Genomic DNA, 23,206 nt, shown 5'->3' with positions numbered 1-23,206 from the left:
CGCCTCAGAGGCAAGAGTAGGTTCTACAACGTGAGTTTCAATCAAGTTCCTGACAATTATGAAGTGCCTCCAGCGGTAGCTATACATAGCAAATGAATCTGTGTGGACGGCGTGGGTCGCAAAACCTAGAGTGTACCTGTGCGTTAGTGGCCTGACCTTACTGTGTTGTTTAAGTGATATTTAAGTGATGACAGTTTGAACTATCAAATGGGTAGCATGTGTACTCATTTAAACAGTCAGGGAGAGAAATCACGAAATTATGGCTGGTATTACAAGACACGTTCGCTTCTCACATCAGGTATTTCTAAAGGTCAAAGGGGGGATCAATCAGGTTCCAATAAGTTTTGTTTTAGGCTCAGGGTACAGAAGAAGGGTCAAACTACCACCAGGGTCATAAAACTACCCCTGGAAATGCTCAAAACTCCTACGAAAGCCTCTTCAATTAAGCGTTCTTAGGAGGCGATATGTCTTTTAATACGACCCTATGTGTCTCCTCAATGAGTGAAAGTTGCAATATCATGATGAAACGCATTTTGAAGGACTACTGCAGGAATAGGGAGGCCTACGGAAGACGTGTCCTGACTCCCACTAAGGCCCCTGCTATTTTAGGCACTTGAAATATATCTCCTGTGATGTAAATAATAGCTTTCTTTTTCTTATTTTAATATCGTCCTTCGCATTATGAGGCAAACAAAGGCAAGCAATGAAACCGCACATGATTTGATAAGCATGATTGTTTTTTAAAGCAATTGTCCTTCAGGCAGGGTATACATGTATGTCTTGGCTTCTATTGTCCTGCCTCCCGTGACCTCGTGTTGTTGCGCCCTCTGTCCTTGGGTACGAGTCGTGGACCTTGTCTGTCGAGTGTGTACGAAATTGTTTTGCTTGTACCTTCAACACAGATATGGACCTTATCAGCTGTCCTTTCCCTTATTGGCCTTGTTGTACAAAATATTCTAAGGTTGCCAAGAGTGATTAAATATAATGTCTTTACAGGACAGGTGTTTTCTTTGCACTTAAAATGTATAAAAACTGGACGTCTCTGTCTTTTTTTATGTATACATCAGACCATAAAATTTTAGTAGTGAAAACAGCTCATTTAACCAGGACTAGATTACTGCTGGTAGAAAAAACGACTAGTTTCCACTTCCCATTTCTTGCTTAAGCTTCTCAAACCCACGTGGGAGGCAGGAAGAGCGACACGATACACCGACTAAAAAATTAAGTGGACTTGTTCGTGTTTACTTCATTGGTTTAATCACATATATCTGCCCGCCAGTCTAAATGTCTATCTATCTTTTTATCTATCTGTGTATGTCTATCTGTATCTCTATCTATCTACGGTATCTATCTATCTACTTACATATATATATATATATATATACTATATATATACTACTACTACTATTACCACAACCACCACCACCACCACCACCAACAACAACAACAACAATGATAATAATAATAATAATAATAATAATAATAATAATAATAATAATAATAATAATAATAATAATAATAATAATAATAATAATAATAATAATAATAATAATAATAATAATAATAATAATAATAAAAGAAGAAAAAAATTAAAAAGAAAAAGAAAAAGAAGAAAAAATGAAAAAAGAAAAACGGAGGAAAAGAAAAAAGAAAAAGATGGAGGAGGAGGAGGAGGAGGAGGAGGAGAAGAAGAAGAAAAAAAAGAGGCGGAGGAGGAGGAGGAGGAGGAGAAGAAGAAAAAGAAGAGGCAGAGGAGGAGGAGGAGGAGGAAAAAGAGGAATAGGAGGAAGAGAGAAGTGAAGAAAAAGAAGAAGGAGAAAGATGAAGATGAGAATAGTGAAAAGGGAAGAGAAATTACATCACCACCAACACCATTACCACTACTACTACTACTACTACTACCACTACTACCACTACACACCACCTGCAGGATATATAGTACTCACGCTGGCCATCCCGCACCACCGCCACCTTGGACTGGGACGTCACGGTCTCTCGCAGGGCTCGACTTTGCTGCCGACGAAGAACAAGACACACAGATGTAAGTAATAAAGCATAAGGAGAGGAATCCACTAAAACAAAAATTGGACGTTCTTCATTTTAAGCGTCTGTTGTTCTCTTCGTTGGAGCAGAGAGAGAGAGAGAGAGAGAGAGAGAGAGAGAGAGAGAGAGAGAGAGAGAGAGAGAGAGAGAGAGAGAGAGAGAGAGAGAGAGAGAGAGAGTGTGTGTGTGTGTGAAGAAAATTAAAATAAAGAAAATCAGTGTTCAAGGCGTGGCTCCAGACCTCATTCTCTGCCAGTTGCTAAGTACAAATCTTCTAACCCTTAAGTCAGAAACCCATATTAGAGATGTGTTTGTATATTTTGCTGTTATGTCTTTTTCTTCGGTAACTGTACACATGCATGCTTTACTAAATAAGAATAAAATAATAACGACTCAAGTGGTCATCCAAGGGTTAACAGGGAGCGATTGAGTCTGTTAAACTATCAAACAAGGTAAGAATTAGCGAAAGAAAAATCCCTTTGGCTATTTGAAAAGGAGTGTGAAAACGAACGACCCTTTTGTGTTTTGATCTACCGTACAGAAGAAGGATATTGCTTAGTTATTTTTTATCTGGTATTTAGTATAGCATAATCACACTATGCAACTAACAGCACACACACACACACACACACACACACACACACACACACACACACACACACACACACACACACACACAATATAGAGGTTTGGAACAGATTAAGTGAAGAAATAGTATCAGCGAAGAGTGTGCAAAGTTTCAAGGAAAAGTTGGATAATTATAGATACGGAGACGGGACCACACGAGCGTAAGCCCAGGCCCTGTAAAATTACAACTAGGTAAATACAACTAGGTAAATACACACACACACACACACACACACACACACACACACACACACACACACACACACACATGGGGTACTACTTCAGAGAGCCACACCCACACGACACGAGAGATATTAAAAGAGCCACACCCATCATCATCTGGCCACACCATACATACAGAACACACTACAAAGGGGACATTCAGAGAGCCACACCCACCGTCCCAAAGCCACACCATGTAACAAACAGAACACACACGACAAGAGAGACATTAAGACGGTCAGACCCACCACCACCTGACCACACCATGCATGCAGACAGTACACACAAAAAGGGGGCATTCAAAGAGCCACACCCACCGTCCCAAAGCCACACCAGGGCAAGAGAGGCATCGTGAGAGCCACACCCACACTCCCACACCCACACTCCCACACCCACACTCCCACACCCACACAGACGCCCCAAACACCTCAAACACACACGGGAGGGAGAGGGGGTGGGGGGGGGGTTAAGACATATCGTGAGACACAGCCACCACGGATCAGCCACACCGTCCACCTACCCGGCGCGTCTCCCACACCATAAGGAAGATTGATATGAGGGAGAGGGCGACGATGCAGGCGGAGTAGATGAAGTACTCCTGCACGCACCACAGCACCACCGTGAACGCTTGGAAGATGTAAAACGGGTTAACGGCCTGCAGAAGAAAGCATTGGAGACTCATAAGTACATCAACAATGGAACTCAACCTTACCTATAACCCAGCCTATCCAAACGTAAGGCAACTAAACAAACCTAGCCACCGTAATCTTCGAAAATATGGAACGCTTTAATGGCCTGCAGAAAAAAAAAACATCGGACACCCATAAGCATTTTAACCCACAGTTCAACCTAACCTAACTCAACCTATCCAAACATAAAGCAACCAAACAAACTTAACTACCATAAAGGCTTAAGAAATCTAGATCGAGTTAAGCCCCGTTCACATTGTGCCGACTCTGGGCCACGACAACCCAGCGGCTTTTAGGACCCCTCCACACCGTGCCGAATCAGCACCCGGCGATCGTTTCTAGACATCTTTCCGACCATGTGCGACCCTTTCACATCAACATTTCACACCCAAGACCTCGTATACCCCGAGTCGCTGGGTTGTCGTGGCCCAGAGTCGGCACAGTGTGAACGGGGACGCCCATTACAGCACATGAACGATAGTATAACATGCAGGCGAAGATACACACAGGGCTACAGCGAGACTACAGGTGGGATGTCGCTCTCCAGGGGCAACTCTTAAAGAATCGGATATTTACCACCTGCCCTCCACACACAAAAATACGTATACACTTAACTGGTTTAAAACTTTCTGGAAAATTTGCAGTTAACTACCTACATGCTTGTTCAATTGCTTCACTCATCCACTGCCCTATTTTATTTTAAAGGTCTCAGGATGTTGAATCAGTTTTGAGCGCAAAGCAAAAGGAAACGAAACACTTGCACATGACCTACAGAATGTACTTTCTACTTCCTTTACGTCGTTTATTTATAGTTTATTGATGATTTCGTTTTGCCTTCCTTAATAAGTAGCGTGAGGTTATCTGGGCACTGCGATGGTAAAGGTCAAACTCACCCAATCATTCAGTTTTCGGCGTCCTCCTCCGCCAGTCTTAAGGGGAATAGCAGGTTGTGCGAATTTTTATTTCAGATTTGTTAATCCCTAGGATTTTATTAATAGCAGGCAAAAGCAGAGGGAAGAGTACGTCTACTGGGCACCACAAGGGTGACCAGAAGCACACACGGGCAAAGTAACACTGGCCTGCTGGACGAGGAGCTGCCACACGGACAGCACCTCGATCTTCATGAAGTTCTCGCCGAAGAGGTGGAGGCGGCGCGCGGCCTCATTCCCTGTAAATCCCGCCGCTCCGTTGTGGAAGGTGGAGAAGGTGGGGGTGTGCTCCGTCGTCCTGAGGGAGGTACAAGCAAGGTACATTATAATTCACTTGGATTCAAATAAACCTCCCCCATATAGATAGATAGATAGATAGATAGATAGATAGATATTTTTTTAAGGCTAACGAGGTTCAAAGCGGTAGCGCATTCTCCTATATTTTTTCTTAAGTACGGTTTATGTTTGCCGTACAAGTTGGCGGTGTTGTTCTGGGAGTTCCTTTAGTTCTCGATAGGACAGCGACACTCGTTCCATCTTCACGCTTCATTTCTGAAACGTCGCTGTCCTATGGAGAACTGAAACTCCCAGAACAACGAAAAATTGTACGGCAAACATAAACCGTACATAAATAAATAAATAAAGGAGAATGCGCTACAGCTTTCAACCTCGTTTTCCTTCAAGAAAATATCTTACCTGGCCACAGAATTATATATATATATATATATATATATATATATATATATATATATATATATATATATATATATATATATATATATATATATATATATAATCATTCACAATAACTGGGGGTGCGCCACATTTCCTAGTTCTTACGACGCATTTCCTACACGTCACACCTCCTACAACTTCAGCAGTTTTTACAGTAGTGACACACTTCCCACAAAGATACAGCATATCTCCTACGAAGGCGGTGGCTGAGTGGTTAGCGTGCCTACGCCGCGTCCGGGAGATCCAGGAGGGACGCGGGTACGAATCCTGGCCGTCATACAGCTGAGATTTTTCAGTCACCGCCGAGTGGCCTAAGACTACCCACATGCTGCCCTGAAGACCACCTATCAACCCGGGGGGCAGTATGAGCCAAAACACGATGGCACCACTATAAACATTCGAAAGCGCCACAACGGGTTGGCCTAACGGCGCAATAGGCCGCGACGTAAAAAAAAAAACTAAAATATATTGTCTTGATTCCTACAGGGATCCAGTCATATTTCCTACATCAAGAAAGGCAGCATGTCTCAATTCCTACAGGGTTCCAATCCCTGACTACGAATCTGATTTTGGTTTGGATCGCGGTCTGGGCAGTCGGCGTGCAGCCCACCCAGCTTTTCATCCTTCCTTTCGGGATGGTGGATTAATGGGTAGTCTACCTGGGTTAACCTGGGGAAGGTAAACTGTGGTAGCCCGGATGTCACACTGGCCATGTGTTGGGCGAAGGGTTCTCTCCCACCACGGGCACACTGGGTCAACGGGACGGAGATGAGCACCGCCGCCACACGAAGCAGTAACGTACACTCCTAACTTTGCCTTACCTTACGGAAGGCGGTGAGTTCGAGTCAAATTGTGTTTAACTCGACATTTGACCATGAGTCAAGTCTACATAGGGAGAAAAGTCGAGTTCACGTTCAGAAATGAGACGAGTCGAGTCAAGTTAAGGCTCCACTCAGCAAGAAAGGACAAGGAAGGACGACACTAACTTTTCCCCCAAATGAGGAAAGGTGTCATTTTTGGGCCTTGTATCTACATCACTACGGTCATCCTGGCCAGGGCAGGCTGCATAGCTACCCCTGTGGCAGCAGCAGATTTATAACCTTGCAACATGTCCTACCTGTCGTACTATCATCCATGATAGACTTGAGGTATTCATTTCAAAAGTTCCTTTAAAATGCATGTCCTCACGAAATCCAATTTCAATTGGTTTTACGGTTTCATTTTATGTATATTTTGTTAACTAGAAAAAAATACGAAATAATATTCTCCAGCATTTTGTACTCTTTTCTGCATTATAAAACCGTTTCCTCAGCAAAAACTTTGCATTCGTTTGCACTTCACTTTTGTACATTGCACGCTGCGGTGTGGTATATAGTACTGGATACTTGTTTTTTGTGTGGAAAATAAGACGGACCATGTGTAGCAAATGTGGCAGCAGCCTAATCCATTTTGCTGTTGTGTAGGAGGTATGACTGTGGCCCTGATAACTGTTATAATGTGAATCTTCCTGGTGACCGTGAAAACAAACATTATTCCCCTTATCAGGTTATAAACAGTGAACCCATTTATCGTTCTGTGACTTCATTCTAGACCAGAGATAAGAATGACGCAGAAATCATCTATTGATTTATCCGATTTATCCACTGTTTCCATCACCACCACAAAATAATGTATCACCACCATCACCACCACCACCACCACAGTCATCTCCGTGACTGGGCGCGGGACCGGCCACGTGGCGTACCGTAGTCTGACGAAGGTGCAGGCGGCGTCGTCCCACACGTACTTGAGCTTCCTGTTGATGAAGTGCATCTGCTCACCCTCCCGCACCACCTCCTCCTCCCACAGCTGGTCGTAGATGTCCTGCGGAGAAATAAGAGAGACGAATCGGTCCAACATTAATTCCAAAGAGTCTATCAGCCATATTCCAAACTCTTCTTTACTATATAAGACGTGTTAGTTATTACCAACTCACACACAAAAAACAGCTTCTAAACCGTTTGTCGCCTTCTTTGACTTCTACGTATAAACCTAATGTTTCAATGTCCTATTTTTCTACACATCTGCGTACGAGCCGGGGGGGGAGGGTAGCTGGGGGGGCTGTTCGTTAGCTGAATCCGACCACTGACTAGCATAATTTCAGGAGCAGCTGCTATGTACTGCATTAAAAGCATAGCCCATGCTCATTACTTAATTCAGTTTGATATTTTAGGCTTTCCGTAACACTTGCAAAATTGGTCAAATTTAGTAATCAACCTTCACCAATCAACCTTTACATACACACACACACACACACACACACACATATATATATATATATATATATATATATATATATATATATATATATATATATATATATATATATATATATATATATATATATATATATATTACGTCTTGGCCTATTGTGCCGGTAGGTTTCTTCCCGGTTGATCCTGATGGTCGGTCCAAGGCTTCTTCCCGGTGGGTCCTGATGGTCGGCCCAGCCCGTTCTGGCGCAGGCGAGTGTTTATAGTGGCGCCATCTTGCATTGGCTCATGCTGCCCTCCCGAAGCTCATCTTTAATCCTAGAATCTAGAGTCCGGGTTGATAGGTGGTCTTCTGGACAGCATATGGGTAATTTTAAGCCACTCGGCGGCGGCTGAAAAATCCCAGCTTGGTGGCACCGGTCGGGGATTGAACTTGCGTCCTCCTGAACGCGGGGCCGCCTTGCTATCTGTTCAGCCGATATATATATATATATATATATATATATATATATATATATATATATATATATATATATATATATATATATATATATATATATATATATATATATATATATATATATATATATATATATATATATATATATATATATATATATATATATATATATATATATATATATATATATATATATATATATATATATATATATATATATATATATATATATATTTACAGGCAAAATTAATATGTTTGATACAGCCAATTAAATTGATTCATAGGAACAAAGAACGCGGAACGGGTCTATCATAGCTGACTGATACAGCTGAAATTGATTTCAGGGAAATAGTGCAGGAAAGGAAAGCTCGTAACATAGGCGTGTAGCTATACCATGACATACATGGTGCAACACATATTTTCACATTATATATACACGAATCGTACCGTAAAGGGTTTTATCTATGGCCTATATCACACAATGGTAGCGTGCTGGGCCCACATTCACCACGTGATGGACAACGCGGGTTCGAATCCCCACGCTACCACCTCGGATTTTTCAGTCACCGCCGAGTGGCTTAAAACTACCCACATGCTGTCCTGAAGACCACCCATCAACCCGAACTCTAGAGGAAACCGTCCAAGTGAATCAAGAAGGAGTTCCGGGTGGCAGCATGAGACAAAAGAAGATGGTGCCATCATAAACACTTGCCTGCGCCATGACGGGCTGGGGCCAACAACCATCAAGGCCCCTCAAGAGAGCTTACCGGCGCTATAGGCGTGCACGCAAAAAAAAAAAAATAATAATAATAATAATAAATAAATAATAATAATAATTAAAAAAATAAATAAATAAACAGCTTCATGATAAGAGGCGCAACATTCATTCACTAAATTATGGCTTCTACTACACCGCAACGTTTCTTGGTACATGTATGCTGTTTTACATGCTATACATGTGAGTCATACCAGAAACTATATATTCAAATGTCACACATTGTCTTACTGATTGTATTTTGGCGCTACTAAAGTTTTTTTTACTAATATCATTAACACACACACACACACACACACACACACACACACACACACACAGCCCTCCTTACCCTGACAAGCAGTGTCTGTGCATCCTTTAGCGCGCAACGGCGGTGCGTGAGGGCGAGCTTGATGGAGGGCCGCCAGGTCAGCAGCAGCAGCAGCAGCCCGCCGGACAACACCGTCGCCGCCACCGTCAGTCCAAACTTCACTTTGTCGCTCGTGTACCCTGTCACCTCCTGATGAATTGATGGATGGATGGATTAATTGTTTGACTGACGAGTAACTGAACGACGACTGATTCACTGATGACTGATTGATTGGTTGACTGATTAGCTGACTGATTGATTGATTGTTTTATTGATACTTTTGATTGCTTGATTGAAAGACTGACTGACTGACTGAGACCTGATCGATTAACTGATCAACTGATTGATTCACATAACTGACGATTCATTTATTGATTGACTTTCTGACCGAGAAACTCATGATTAAATAATTGACTGTTTGACATTTTTATTGAGAAAAAATATGAATGAATGGCAAGTGAAGAAACGAAAGAACAGGGGCACTGATATACATCCGCAAAAGACAAAAATAAGAGTGAGGCAGCAAACACACAAGCTATAAGGAAGCCATTTATATACAAGTTAAAAAAAAAGAGAAACAAGAAATCTAAGGATGAGACAAGGCGAGATCAAAGAACATAGGAACTGACGCACAACTCTTAACAGACATAAAAATAAGGGAATAAAACAAATGATAATAAGTACACGAGAGAGAGAGAGAGAGAGAGAGAGAGAGAGAGAGAGAGAGAGAGAGAGAGAGAGAGAGAGAGCACAAGCTACAAGACAAGACGGAGACACTCACCAGCTCCTCCTTGGTGCCAATGTTTAGGCGGTGCCCCGTGGCCCTCGTCTCCCAGAACATAGTGAGAGGACAGCCCGCGGCACTGGTCTGCGAGGGATGACGAGAGATGTTGGCTACTCCACTCTTCCAGAGGAGAAGTGAGGGCTTGCAGGGTGGCATGATAAATTTAATCATGATACTACGTTAACTACAAAGATTATCTGCGCGTTCCTGCATCAGGGCAATTAATGAGTACCGGGGTGAGTGGATGAAGGTCACCATGAACCAACTCAATCCTTCATAGATCTCCAGAGAGTCACTCCGCCAAGTGCCAGCCGAGTGTGTATGTGTTCTTGCTTTGTATATATATGATCGCTGACTAACTGGACCCCCCCCCCCCCCACACACACATTCCACTCACAAACCTAAAATCATTTTGGAGCAGTTAGCAGGCTGGAAAAAAACAGTTTCGTTACAACACACACACACACACACACACACACACACACACACACACACACACACACACACACACACACACACACACACACACATTCCACTCTCAAACCAAAAATCATTTTGGAGCAGTTAGCAAACTGTAAAAATCAGTTTCGTTGCAACACACACACACACACACACACACACACACACACACACACACACACACACACACACACACAGAGGCTCACTTATTTCTTCCCATTCCTTTGACCCACCTGAAATGTTTTAAGCAGATAATAAGCTGATCACAGAACCCATCACACAGCCAAGGATGGGTCAGCCAACCACCCAGCCAACGGTACCAACCAGCCAGCCAGCCTTGCCTGTACGTACATAAGGAGTGTATTTGTTATTTTGATCCTTGCGAGGGAAACAGCTTATAAATAATATATATATATATATATATATATATATATATATTTATATATATATATATATATATATATATATATATATATATATATATATATATATATATATATATATATATATACACACACACACACACACACACACACACACACACACACACACACACACTGTTTTGGGGTGACGGCGGCAGACTAAAACGTTTCCTTTTTGTGCACTGTTTCTGATGCAACAATGAACAAATACAATAAAAAGTTTAGGAATGAGAGCAAGGAGCCGTTAACTCACTAAATGCATACGTTACAATCGATATATTTTTATCAAAGATTGAGTTATTACCTCAATATATCTCTAATTTAACCAGTTAGCCATCAGTATAAAAAAAGTTATGCAATTCTAAATTGAAATATTTTTTTATATCTTTACTAGTGACATAGGTAAATTTGCAGATGACACCAAAATATGACGCACTATAAGGACAGGGGAGGATGCTAGAGCACTGCAGGAGGATCTCAACAAACTGCCAGCTTGGTCAGAGAAATGGCAGATGAATTTTAGCATCACCAAGTGTAGCGTACTTAAGTGTAGGAACACGCAACCCATTACACGGGTATAGTTTAGACTCCACAGCAATAGGCAGGTCTGAGTGTGAAAGGGATTTGGGAGTGTTAGTGAACTCTGACCTAAAACTAAGGAAGCAATGTATTAGTGGGAGGAATAGGGCTAACAGGGTATTAGGCTTTATTAACAGGACGGTAACCAACAGGAGTGCAGAGGTCATCCTCAGACTCTATTTAGCATTAGTTAGGCCACACTTAGATTATGCTGTCCAGTTTTGGTGCCCACACTACAGAATGAACATCAACTTGCTAGAATCAGTTCAGAGGAGGATGACCAAGATGATTCAGAGGCTGAGGAACCTCCCATATAAAAATAGGCTGAAACATCTAAACTTACATTCACTAGAAAGACGAAGAGTGCGGGGAGATCTGATAGAAGTATTCAAATGGGTCAAGGGTTACAACAAAGGCGATATAAGTAAAGTACTGAGAATTAGCCAGCAGGATAGAACTCGCAGTAATAGATTTAAATTAGAAAAATATAGATTTAGGAGAGATATAGGCAAGCATTGGTTAAGTAATAGGGTGGTGGGGGAATGGAATAGACTCAGCAATCACATAGTTAGTGCAGGGACGATAGCTTGTTTTAAGAGTAGACTGGATAGCTACATGGACGAGGACGACAGGTGACAGTGAGATGTGGGTGCAGTAAGGTGGCAGGGTACTGGTGCGTGCATAGTACCGCCGGTATAACGAGGATCAAGCCTCTACCTGTAACCCCTGAAACTACACCTCACCCATCGTGAGTAGTGGGGGGGATTCTGGAGCTGCCCTGTGTAGGCCACCCGGCCTCTTGCAGTTTCCCTATGTTCTTCTATTCTTATATTCTTATATACTTACCTCTCGCTTCTTGGCTTCCCTTGAGCCCCCGACTTGAGCCCACCAGCTGATATCACCGCCTAAATCCAAAGATAAGATAACTGAATCACTCACACGGCCACAGAGGAAGTAAGGTGGCGGGCAAGGAAGGCTCCGGCACGACCCAACGACCTCCGCTTACGTTATTTCCCTTATTAATTGAACGACCCTTGATCTAGGCTCCTCCGCCTCCTTTCAACAGTTGATGTGTATGTACTCCACTTCTCGCATGAGACCCCATAATTCCACCTCTCATGCACGTCACATTTAAATCCGCTCTCTACGATCCACCTTTACTCCTTACAATTTTTTTTTTATATATATAAACTCCATCCATTTGGTCATCCTACTCTAAGCCTTTTCCCTTACCTCAGCCTCTCCTTTTATCTCTTATCTTTACTGGCATATAATCCCATAGTCCATTTCTCACGTATGAAGCCCAAAATATCTATCTTTACCTCTACTTACCTACCTACCTACACACACAGACACACACGTCACGCCTCCTTCCAGTACGTAGCTAAGTAAACAGGTAGGCAGAGAGGGTAGGCACGTAATTAGATAGGTGTGCAGGGCAGGTAAGTTAGGCTCAGCTCCCTCGTTCGTCTCACCACCTGGCGACGCTCATAACACAGCTCATCCGCCCCATTCATCCCCGGCTCACAGTCCGTCACTTTACTCACATCCTGCCACTCCTATCTCATCATTGACCCTCGATTTGCACTGTTCCCACACACACACACACACACACACCTCTCCCCCCACCCCCACCCCCCTCCACATACACACCGAAATTGACCTCTCTCTTGTCCACTCTTTCTTTTATGGGAGCAATGCTATTCGGCGTTTTTGTTTTGTTAATTTTTGTTCTAGAGTTACTTCCTTTACTGTAAAAACACAAATATGGCTGCAGTAAGTAAAGACAACCTTCCCGTCAAGCTCATGCGCCCGTCTGTGAACCCTAAGACTAGATAACGTCTACTTGAAGCTATTCCTCTTATCAGCAAGCTCAATCAAGAAGTTGCAACGTCATTACCATTATGAGGCAATGAAGGAAATGATCAAATGGTTCTTCATGCACGCAAGAATTTCTGTCCGCGTACAACAACAGCGTAAACCTTGGAATCGATTACTACATATTTTTTCAGGAGTTATACGTATGTCATTATCATTGTTATCATTATTATTATTATTATTAAACTCAGTGGCAGAGGTAGAGCTGACAGATAACAAACACTACACGTTACAGTCTGAAACTCTGGAAACACTTCAGGGGAAAAATAAAGGAAATAAAGTAGAAGATAATCAATTAAAAGAAAAAAAATAAGGCTTCACGCAGTACTATAAAAGAGTAGGTCATCGGAAGTGTTGAGCGGAATTAGCATTTAGATGATGAAGGAGGAGGAGGTTAGGTTAGGTAAGGTTAAGGAGAGAGAGAGAGAGAGAGAGAGAGAGAGAGAGAGAGAGAGAGAGAGAGAGAGAGAGAGAGAGAGAGAGAGAGAGAGAGAGAGAGAAAACACATCCAGCCCTATCTCCTACCGTCAGATCGAAGTGTTGACCATTGTGTGTCTGGAGTACGGCCTACACACACGCACACACACCTTCCCTTGCCAAGCACACGCCACCTGTCTATCCCTCTGGGGCACCAACTTGACTGGCCATGCTGAGCGGTGGTGGTGGGGGCGGTGGTCCCGAGGCATGCACCAATTGGGACTCACTACATCACCGCCCAGTCACAGATACTACCCCCTTATCTTCCCCTTTATCTCTCTCCTTAGCGCAGCCGGGAGAAAGACAGATCTACTTACACACACACACACACACACACACACATACACATACACACACACACACACACCTTTATACTTTCTTCCATGTCCTCTACGATGCAGTTTCTCACTATATTGCCTGGACATTGTTTTGATATTTATTCAGTTATCAAACTAATTTTTTTTTTATCAATCACAGTTGCTCATTCTTTCTTCCATGTTTTCTTTTTTTTATCGGTAAAGAAGTTGATCGACCAAGGATACAATAAAATATAAAAATCTGCAACTTGATGCTCCCGCCAACAAACTAAACTCAAAATACTGTCTGCAAATCGCTGCTTCAGCAATAAAACTGATGAGAAAAGACGCAAGAGGAGTAACAATTTAGCTTGGAGGGGGTCTTGATACTCCCCTACTGACAGCGTGCAAGTCGCAGGAAGGAATTTATACGGACGACGTCAAACGAAGATGGGAACGGGGTCAAACGTGCTCCGGGATATGTTTGCCCAAAAGGCTCTCGCCAGCAAACGCGAGTTGACATTTTTCATCGGCCAATCAGCGAGTAGTACCACAAACCACCACAATGCAGTTGAGTTCCCGTAAGAATGTTTTGAAGAATAAAATATAGAATATAATGATCTTTGAGACCCAGAAAGTTGGTGTTGTATAAAGAAATATCTATTTACTTGTCATTTCACATTAAAAACAACCTGAAAATGACATAAGGCAAGGGAAAGAAGGAAAGATGTTGCCTTCTCTGATGACATTTCGCATCTTTTTGACCGCGGAGTGGAGCGGAGTGTGTGAAACAATCTGTGCCAAAGCACCGTGCTGATCCGAGTCTTCGTTTGAAAGATATTTGCGAAAACGGTATGTCATGGGGTCTGATATGGATAGTACATAGTTTCCCAGTGAAAGGAATAAAAGGACTGGTTAACTTTTAAATACTGGTAAGCGAATACAGCTGACCGTAGTGAATGAGCGCCAAAGGGACGAATAATGGAAGACAAGGAAATGCTGGACGCAGAGGCTGAGATTAGAGAGAAAAAAAAAAAAAAAAAAAAAAACATGAAGGCGATTTGATTGTTGAACTATTGGACGACTGCTTAGCGAAATGACGGCTGCCTGTGGGCTGAATGGGGTGCGACGGGCAAGGACACGCTGCCAATCAAGGTGGAGGGAGTTATGGTTGACCTTGTCCTGCACGTGTGTGGCCGTGGTTGACCGCCGCACTAGGAATAAATGGTCAAATAATGAATGAATGTTTGCCACTCATAAATAATTTCAGTATATTCGAGCACTGACTGGTGTAGAAAATATTAATGTCTGCCACTCATGTGATTCGGTGTATTCGTCATACACAGTTCCTAACATATGAGTGCTACAGGGTCAAGGTATAAAAATGTCAAAAGAAACTATTATCATTGTTTGCCTCTCATAAATAGCACTGCTTAGGTACGTACACTCCATGATCATATTTTCCAAGAATAATGGCGGCACACTGACGAATCGTAGAGTATGAAATCGCAAAGAATGAACCATGGAAAAGACCTCGAAACAAAACTTTATATACCTTCAGTTTTTCTACTTTCCATCGGCATGAATTGGGGTTCATGTTGATATTCATGGTAACAATACAAAGATGGAATAAAAGAAATCAAAATGTGAAATGAGGATTTACAAATAATTATTTGTACACTTGTTGTAAAAGATGGTAACTGTGGCAAGTGCCATTCTTCCCATATAACCACCTCATGTCCCTATTTGGAAACCTTTGTAAAGTTAAACTGCCTCTGTAAAGGTTAACCCATAAGTGTCTCCCACCCCAACCTATCAGTGCCACATTTTTTTATAAATAAAAGTCAGTATGTACTTTTATTGTAGAATGGCTCTGTTTGTGATGGAATACTGCAATGCTCTTCGCAAACTATCTTAGCTAAAGCTGTTGAGTGTATACATATGCTGGCTGTTGCAATGGCACTCATCTTCGTCTTTTTAGCCCACGCACAAATGGTGGTAAGAAACCATTACCTCGGGACATAAAGCAAGTGTGAAATCAGGGTTACAAAAGTTTACTTCTCCCATTTTTCCTAAAATGCCCATATATGGACCAGTCCAAAAGGGAGGATATACAGCTAGGTGGGCTGTGCTGATTGCCCTGTCCAGTGCCAAATCTGAGCCCACAGATCAATAGCAGTATTATAACTGTGGGACCCCAAATCATTGCTTTCTTTCTAATAAACTTCACAGTCTCGATTTACGCGAGTTTGGTTTACGCGTTTTTTTAAATAACGCGGGGTCCAGAATCCAAATAAATGTTTAATTTACACGTTTTTCCCACTTATACGCGATATTTTATGGAGTGGCCACCATGTCTCACGCAAATGGACTCACACGGCGCCGCGGCTACACAGCTGAGCTCAGTTCTTCCCGCGCGCCACTTGAACAACAATACAGTACCCACGCTGCCACGCTACTCAACAATAAGAATGGGCAAGTACCGGTACCAGTACGGGTACTAACGGTACCAGCTATACGGTACGGTACCTGTACCAGACTGCTCGGTACCGGTACCAATACTAGCCAGTCGCTCATGGTGTCCCTCATTTCTTCCTCACACGAGTGAGGCTGAGACTGAGTGCCTGAGTGGATATTTCGGTGATATAGATACTCTCTCTCTCTCTCTCCACTGAATGAAGTGAATATTTATTTTTCGACAGAAACCTACCTCTTGTTTGATTTACATTGTTTTTGATTTATGCGACCTCTTCAATCACACAATACTCGCGTAAATCGAGAGTTACTTGCATATGAATGAAGAAAATAAAGACCTTGCTATAAGAGACAAAATGAGAAATAAAGTGCAAGTGATTAACAGAATGGCAGTTGAAGTGGTTCAAACTACACATTCTCTCACCTCATTGCCAAGCCCTAACACTGGGTGTTGTTTTACTCCCATGGATAATATCTCATCCTGTAAAAGTGTAAGGCAAACATTAGCTTTCAAGAAGAGAAGCAAACCTGATTCATTGATTCTGCATAAACATCTTTCCACTTCAAATTGTTATTCATCATATGAACTTTAGCATCTGCTTTTAATTTCAAACTTGCAAAAAAACATCACTATGACATATATAGCCATCAATGAATATTTGCTCCCACCAGAATATGAACTCTGAGAAAGTATTCTGTAATAAAACCTTTTTTTTTGTCATGCAGATGTATTGTGGTTTCCTTGCAACTATTTTTTTATATTTTTTATACAGATTCAACTCGGTATGGGGATGATCTCACTCTATGTGTCATAGTGTAGTGGACAATTTTTAAACAAGCAAAGGGAATATAACTTCAATGTAAATATTATAAATATATATTTAATGCTTCACAACGATTCCCTTCAAATAAATTCTAATAATACAGTGTATAAAACAACAAACCAAACAATGTAGTGATGAGTATGGGGGAGTGGAGAGGAGGTGGGTTTGAGTGATGCAGGGTGTCTAGAATATCAGGTGGTGCAGGACTAGGATAAGGGAGTCACACCAGGCGTCCATTATAGTGTGCCCTTGGATGATTTATGGTTAGCTGGGGCCACTGGACGAAGAAGTGGTCACTTATGGGATAAAGAATTCGGCCAGAGAGTGAGAGGGAGCGCACACGACAGAGGCTCTCCACAAACACCACCCGACTGGGAGTGACTCCAAGAACTCGCAGCATTACAGCCCCTGCACAAAGTGGCACACAGGTTCCTGGACCATTGGCCAGGATGAGGGCTGGACGGTGGCGGACCAGTATGACGAAGCTGACTACCAGGGCGTGTAAAGTGGTGAAGGCTGAGGTGACCCAGGACTGGCCAACTTCACGAGTACGTGGCACCACCTCCACCACAAACTGACCCTCTCCCTGGAAAGAAAACACAAACCAGTTTTACAATATACTGCACATGTAAATTGAAGCCATGAAGGAAAAAGGTAAGATATGATGAGCAGAAACAAATGATTATTATGATATAAATGCAAACCTAAATATTGTTTGAATAAAATTCAGTTCAGGAACTGATGTGGAGAAAGGAAAGAAGGCAATAATTGTGCCACATGATAGACATTTACATACATTAATATCAAGTTAATTATTAAAGTGTTTGCACAAGGCTGTAAGGAGACTACAAGTTTGCAGCACCACATCCACCATACACTTGCCCTTCTCCCTGGGACAGGAATGCTCAGGCTCGACATGAGACAGTGCATGTTGAGTGAAGTCAAGAAGTAAAAGTTGATAAGAAATTATGTGTAGGAACAAATGTGTGGAACAATATGTAATAGAGTAGAAAATTGTTGTTTCAGCAATATGAGATGAAATCAAACTATATAGATGAATAGAAATGACTAGGGTTGTAAAATTCCCATAAATTCTGAACTGGGAAACTTTACATGGGAATTTTGGGAATTTTCAGGATCTTTAAGAATTGAGAAAAATTTATATGTTTGCTTATGGCACCTTTGGGCTTTTTTTTTTTTTTTTGCTTTTTTTTATTTTTTTTTTTTAGGCTGAGGTTATTATTGCCTCCTTAGACTTCAGTTTTAGAGTCCCTTAGCCTGTTGGTGATGCAGGCAGGATTGTTTACGTAGCGGCTGTAGAGGCTCATGCCGCACTCCAGTTAACCTAACCTAACCTAACAAAACCCCAAACAGTTACTATAGGTCTTGACTCAGAAAATTCATATATGCTTCCTTAATAATGAGACTTTCTGTACAACAAAGTGAGGTCATTCTTTGTTGATTAATACCTTAAGTGCTGGCAATCATATGTTTGAAGATAGCCTAAACTTAACCTAACCTAACCAAACAAAACCCCAAACAGTTACTATAGGTCTTGACTCAGAAAATCCATATAAGCTTCCTTATTAATGAGACTCTATACAACAAAGTGAGGTCATTCTTTGTTGAATTATACCATAAGGTGCTGGCAAACATGTGTTTAAAGATACCCTAAACTTAACCTAACCTAACCTAACAAAACCTCAACAGTTACTACAGGTCTTGACTCAGAAAATTCATATATGCTTTCTTACTAATGAGACTTTCTACACAACAAATTGAGGTCATTCTTTGTTTATTTATACCATAAGGTTCTGGCTGTTATGTGTTTGAAGATACCCTAAACTTAACTTAACCTAACCTAACCTTACAAAACCCCAAAAAGTTACTTAAGGTCTTGCCTCAGAAAATTCATATATGTTTCCTTACTAATGAGATTTTTTATACTACAAAGTGAGGTCATTCTTTGTTGATTTATACCATAAGGTGTTAGCTATCATGTGTTTGAACATACCCTAAAATTAACCAAACCTAACCTTACAAAACCCCAAACAGTTATTATAGGTCTTGACTCAGAAAATTCTTATATGCTTCCTTATTAATGAGACTTTCTAAACAACAAAGTGAAGTCATTCTTTGTTGATTTATACCATTAGGTGCTGCCTATCATGTGATTGAAAATACCCTAAACTTAACCTAACCTAACCTAACAAAACCTCCAACATTACTACATATATGTCTTGACTCAGAAAATTCATATATGCTTCCTTACTAATGAGACTTTCTATACAACAAAGTGAGGCCATTCTTTGTTAATTTCTACTATAAGTTGCTGGCTATCATGTGTCTGAAGATACCCTAAACTTAACCTAACCTAAAAAAAACCCAAACAATTACTATATGTTTCGACTCAGAAAATTTACATATGCTTCCTTACTAATGAAACTTTCTATACAACAAAGTGAAGTTATATTTTGTTGATTGATACCATAAGTTGCTGGCTATCATGTGTTTGAAGAGACCCAAAATTTAACCAAACCTAACAAAATCACAAAAAGTTACCATGCATCTTGGCTCAGAAAAACTCATCTATGCTTCCTTACTGACTGAGCGAGGTCATTCTTTGTCATTTTGTGCCATAAGCTGTCGCCTATCATGTGTCTGAAGATGCCCTAAACTTAACCTAACAAAGCCACAAAAAGTTACCATATGACTTGACTAAGAAAATTCAACTTTTCTTCCTTACTAAATGAGACTTTCTGTATAACAAAGTGAAGGCTTTCTTTGTTAATTTATGCTATAGGTGTCTGGATATCATGTGTTTGAAAGTTCCTTAAATTTGACCCAACCTATTGGAAATACAATTTTTGTTGCTTAAAACTTTTTAATTAATAGTTATATTAATCAAAATTGGTTTGTTTATTAATACAAATACTTGTGTGAAAAATTTCAAAATCCTGAAAATTCCCAAACTTCCTGGGCCTTGAAAATTCCTGGAAACTTTCCCACCCTTTGCAACCCTACAAAGGACAATGATGAAATGATAATAAAACAAACACTGACAAACAGAAAAATACAAGAAAATAGAAAGCAATAATTGTACCACATGATGGACAAACATATATGGTAATATCTGGTTAATTATTGAAGTTTGATTTTTGTTGACCATAAACTTAAAAAATAATCAAACCTTAAAGTGCTCCTCAACTTGTAAGAGTTTTTTGTTGCTTATTTTGTCAGTGTCTGCCACCACATAGACTCTGGGGTTATATTTCTTAGGGTTGAGGGCGGCCACCATCTTGAGCATTTCCACAGTATGGCCGCCAGACCCAAGGACCACCAGTGTCTTTACCGTCTTGTGGTGAGACAGGATTAGTGGCAATCCCTGGTGGATGCTGTGCAGGACATAAATCAGACGGGCCACTGCTAACACTACAGCTGCCACCAGAATGAGTATCACTATTATATCCATCATGATCTGAATGGGAGGAAAAAAGTTCAGTTACACAAACCAAGAAAAAGAGTATGCACCACAACTATATTGTACATAATGGTAGGAGTGCATCAAGAACTTTTTATGACAATGATAATAAATGCATAGTTTGTGTCCATTACCATGTTTCTAATGACTTCATAAGATTCTCTTCTATCTAATTACTTAGTGCCATTTAAGATTTTGAGGGTTTCAAAGAGGAATCCTCTTTTCTACTTTCTTCTAAAGTGTGTTTGGTCAAGTCAGTGTAATCTGCCATCATGAGGTAAGTCTCTAACTGAGGTACTAGGCTGGTGACTTGCCAGTGTATTTTCTCCTAGGTCTCAATGTCTTTCTTCAGGGGTGGTGAACACACCTGTAGTGCATCCTAGGTGATGTCTAACAAAGGTTTTGTAGAGGATGAGTTATAGCGGTGAGTGATATATAGAAAAAGTAAGCGGGTTGGACCTCATCCCCATCCATCACACTTACACTCTCCACAATTCAGATTTAGAATCAGTTCACACACACAAGTACCTTGGTATCCATCTCTCAACTAACTTGAAATTCAACACCCACATAGACCATATCAGTGCCACAGCCAACAGAACACTGGGGTTCCTGAGGACACACCTGACATTAAACACATACTAGCTTATGACACACTTGTGAGACCAACACTGGAATACTGCTCCATGGTGTGGGATCTTTACACACACAGAAACATTGATAGGTTAGAACAAATCAATACCGATCAAACAACAGATAAACATGGACCCTCTTCACATACGCAGACAAGCATACAGACTTACACTTATGTAACACTCACATTGACATTGACCCACAAACATACCTACACAAGGCAAACAGTCAACGTACTCGTAACACACGCATCCATAAATACCAAACATATCGCACTAACACTGACGCATACAAGCACTCATACTTTCCACGCACCATACGTGACTGGAACAACCTCCCTCAACAGATTTTAGACTGCGGTACAATAGACTCATTCAGAAAACAAATACATACTCACTTGTCACCACAACACACCAACACTAACAATTACACTTGATTCACTTCCCTCCCCTGCACACTCGGCTCCCCCGTCCCCGCAACAGCCAACAAATATGCGTTATGCACCTGTACGGGAGCCCTGCGCTTTATTAATCCAGATCCAGATCTCACCTGTGTTCAGGAGCTGTATATACGACTGTCACCACTCCTTAGTTTATAAAATGGACTATGGCTCGTCTCCCACTTGACCCATGAACGTCACGATAGTTCTTTCTCTTCTTCAGTGTTTTAGGAGGTTATGACACTGGGCCGCGGGTTGCAGGCGGCTAAAATGACGTTTGCGGTGTGTCTGTTTGCTAGGTTTGTACGGCAGCGGCGCAATGATGATGATGATGATGATGATGATTGTTGTATCTTAAATTTTGTTTGATGAGTGTTTGTAGAGCAGCGTGGCACATTTCAGGAAGTTTTCTCCAGCGTGCGTCCATCCTCACTGTTTTGCAATAAACTTCCTTTCCAGCTTCCTAGTGATGTGAATATTTTATAGACAGCGCCCTATAATGGTCCCTGTTCAGCAAGCTTGGCAGCTCGACTCTTCTCGATATTTTCCATTTGTCTCCTGTCGAAAAATTACCCCTTGATCTCGGGTGAGACTGTCACTACATAAAAAAAAAAAAAAAATCAACCTCCTGAAATTAAACACAGCAGGCTATCAACTAGAGATTCTTCTGAACCTAAAATTAAGCCTGGGTGTTGCAACAACAAGCCTATGATAATTTACAAATAACTCTGCACTCCGGAAAACACTGCAGCTCTGGAGGCTCCTCCAACGTGTGCTTACAAGAATGGTGTCTAGCTCCCTTCCGGCATTACTAGAGTTAGTGCTATAAATATTCCGTTTTCTGTGAAGGAGCCCTTCCCATTACAACACAAAAATCAGTACTTGAACCCAAATTTATGTCCATATGGCTAATAAACCATAAATTTGAAGTTAGAACATTATAACAGATGGGTTACAAGTAATATGAGAGATAACATGGAAGGAAGAGGAAGTGGAAGAGGGGGGAGACTGAATGAACTAACGGCATCCTGAAAATAGCAGCATTTCTCGATATATTTAGTGTGTGATGATTAAAAAAACAACAATTATATTTAATGATGAGGAAATAGCAGGTGGTGATTGTGTAAAAGGAGTGTGACTGATGAAAGCGTCGATAAGGGAATAAAGGGATCCTTATAAAAAAAACAATTATTTCACGTTGGATATACCATTTGGGGAATTAAAAAAGCTACTCATATAATCGTCGTATTTCTATCTATTAAGAAAGTCGAGGGAGAGGGAGAAAAAGCAGGGAAGGAGGGGAAGAGGGAGGAGATCGAGGCTGCTGGTGGTGGTCGAGGCAAATGGAATAAAGGGATTCATATAAAAATCCAAACAT

The 23,206-nt window shown here is 41.3% G+C and overlaps 2 protein-coding genes across 6 annotated transcripts in view; both read right to left on the bottom strand.

Moving 5' to 3' along the window:
* Positions 1 to 13,920, bottom strand: part of LOC127001571 (polyamine-transporting ATPase 13A3-like) — a 30,818-nt gene extending 16,898 nt beyond the window's left edge. For 2 of the 4 annotated variants that reach the window (XM_050866327.1, XM_050866330.1), the window contains exons 1-8: positions 13,729 to 13,920; positions 10,558 to 10,665; positions 9,863 to 9,949; positions 9,064 to 9,231; positions 6,990 to 7,108; positions 4,661 to 4,808; positions 3,413 to 3,547; positions 1,947 to 2,013 (exon numbers count right to left, since the gene is read on the bottom strand). In XM_050866327.1, the coding sequence (XP_050722284.1) occupies positions 1,947 to 2,013; positions 3,413 to 3,547; positions 4,661 to 4,808; positions 6,990 to 7,108; positions 9,064 to 9,231; positions 9,863 to 9,922 (697 nt within the window). In that variant the 5' untranslated portion in view covers positions 9,923 to 9,949; positions 10,558 to 10,665; positions 13,729 to 13,920. Of the gene's footprint in view, positions 1 to 1,946; positions 2,014 to 3,412; positions 3,548 to 4,660; positions 4,809 to 6,989; positions 7,109 to 9,063; positions 9,232 to 9,862; positions 9,950 to 10,557; positions 10,666 to 12,978; positions 13,126 to 13,728 lie in introns of those variants that run through there. The other 2 variants (XM_050866328.1, XM_050866329.1) reach the window with 2 other exon arrangements.
* A 1,708-nt stretch (positions 13,921 to 15,628) lies between these two features.
* On the bottom strand, positions 15,629 to 22,144 carry LOC127001570 (UDP-N-acetylglucosamine transferase subunit ALG14 homolog). Of its 2 annotated transcripts, none has more exons than XM_050866325.1 (3): positions 21,939 to 22,144; positions 20,466 to 20,753; positions 15,629 to 17,861 (listed from the first exon to the last, which is right to left on the bottom strand). In XM_050866325.1, exons 2-3 carry the CDS (start codon positions 20,748 to 20,750, stop codon positions 17,496 to 17,498), a joined length of 651 nt encoding a protein of 216 aa, XP_050722282.1. In that variant the 5' UTR covers positions 20,751 to 20,753; positions 21,939 to 22,144; the 3' UTR covers positions 15,629 to 17,495. The 2 variants fall into 2 exon arrangements, with proteins under 2 accessions (XP_050722282.1, XP_050722283.1); XM_050866326.1 differs by lacking the exon at positions 21,939 to 22,144 and adding an exon at positions 21,787 to 21,808.
* Between the last annotated feature and the right edge of the window lie 1,062 nt (positions 22,145 to 23,206).

Source organism: Eriocheir sinensis, chromosome 21 (genome assembly GCF_024679095.1).
Source record: "Eriocheir sinensis breed Jianghai 21 chromosome 21, ASM2467909v1, whole genome shotgun sequence".
NCBI lineage: Eukaryota > Metazoa > Arthropoda > Malacostraca > Decapoda > Varunidae > Eriocheir > Eriocheir sinensis.
This window is presented reverse-complemented; position numbering and strand designations above follow the sequence as displayed.

Coding starts and splice junctions, on each gene's coding strand:
- LOC127001570 (XM_050866325.1), bottom strand. CDS start 20,750: ATGATGGATATAATAGTGATACTCATTCTGGTGGCAGCTGTAGTGTTA. Junction 17,862..20,465: donor AAGTTGAGGAGCACTTTAAG/GTTTGATTATTT, acceptor TTTTCTTTCCAG/GGAGAGGGTCAGTTTGTGGT.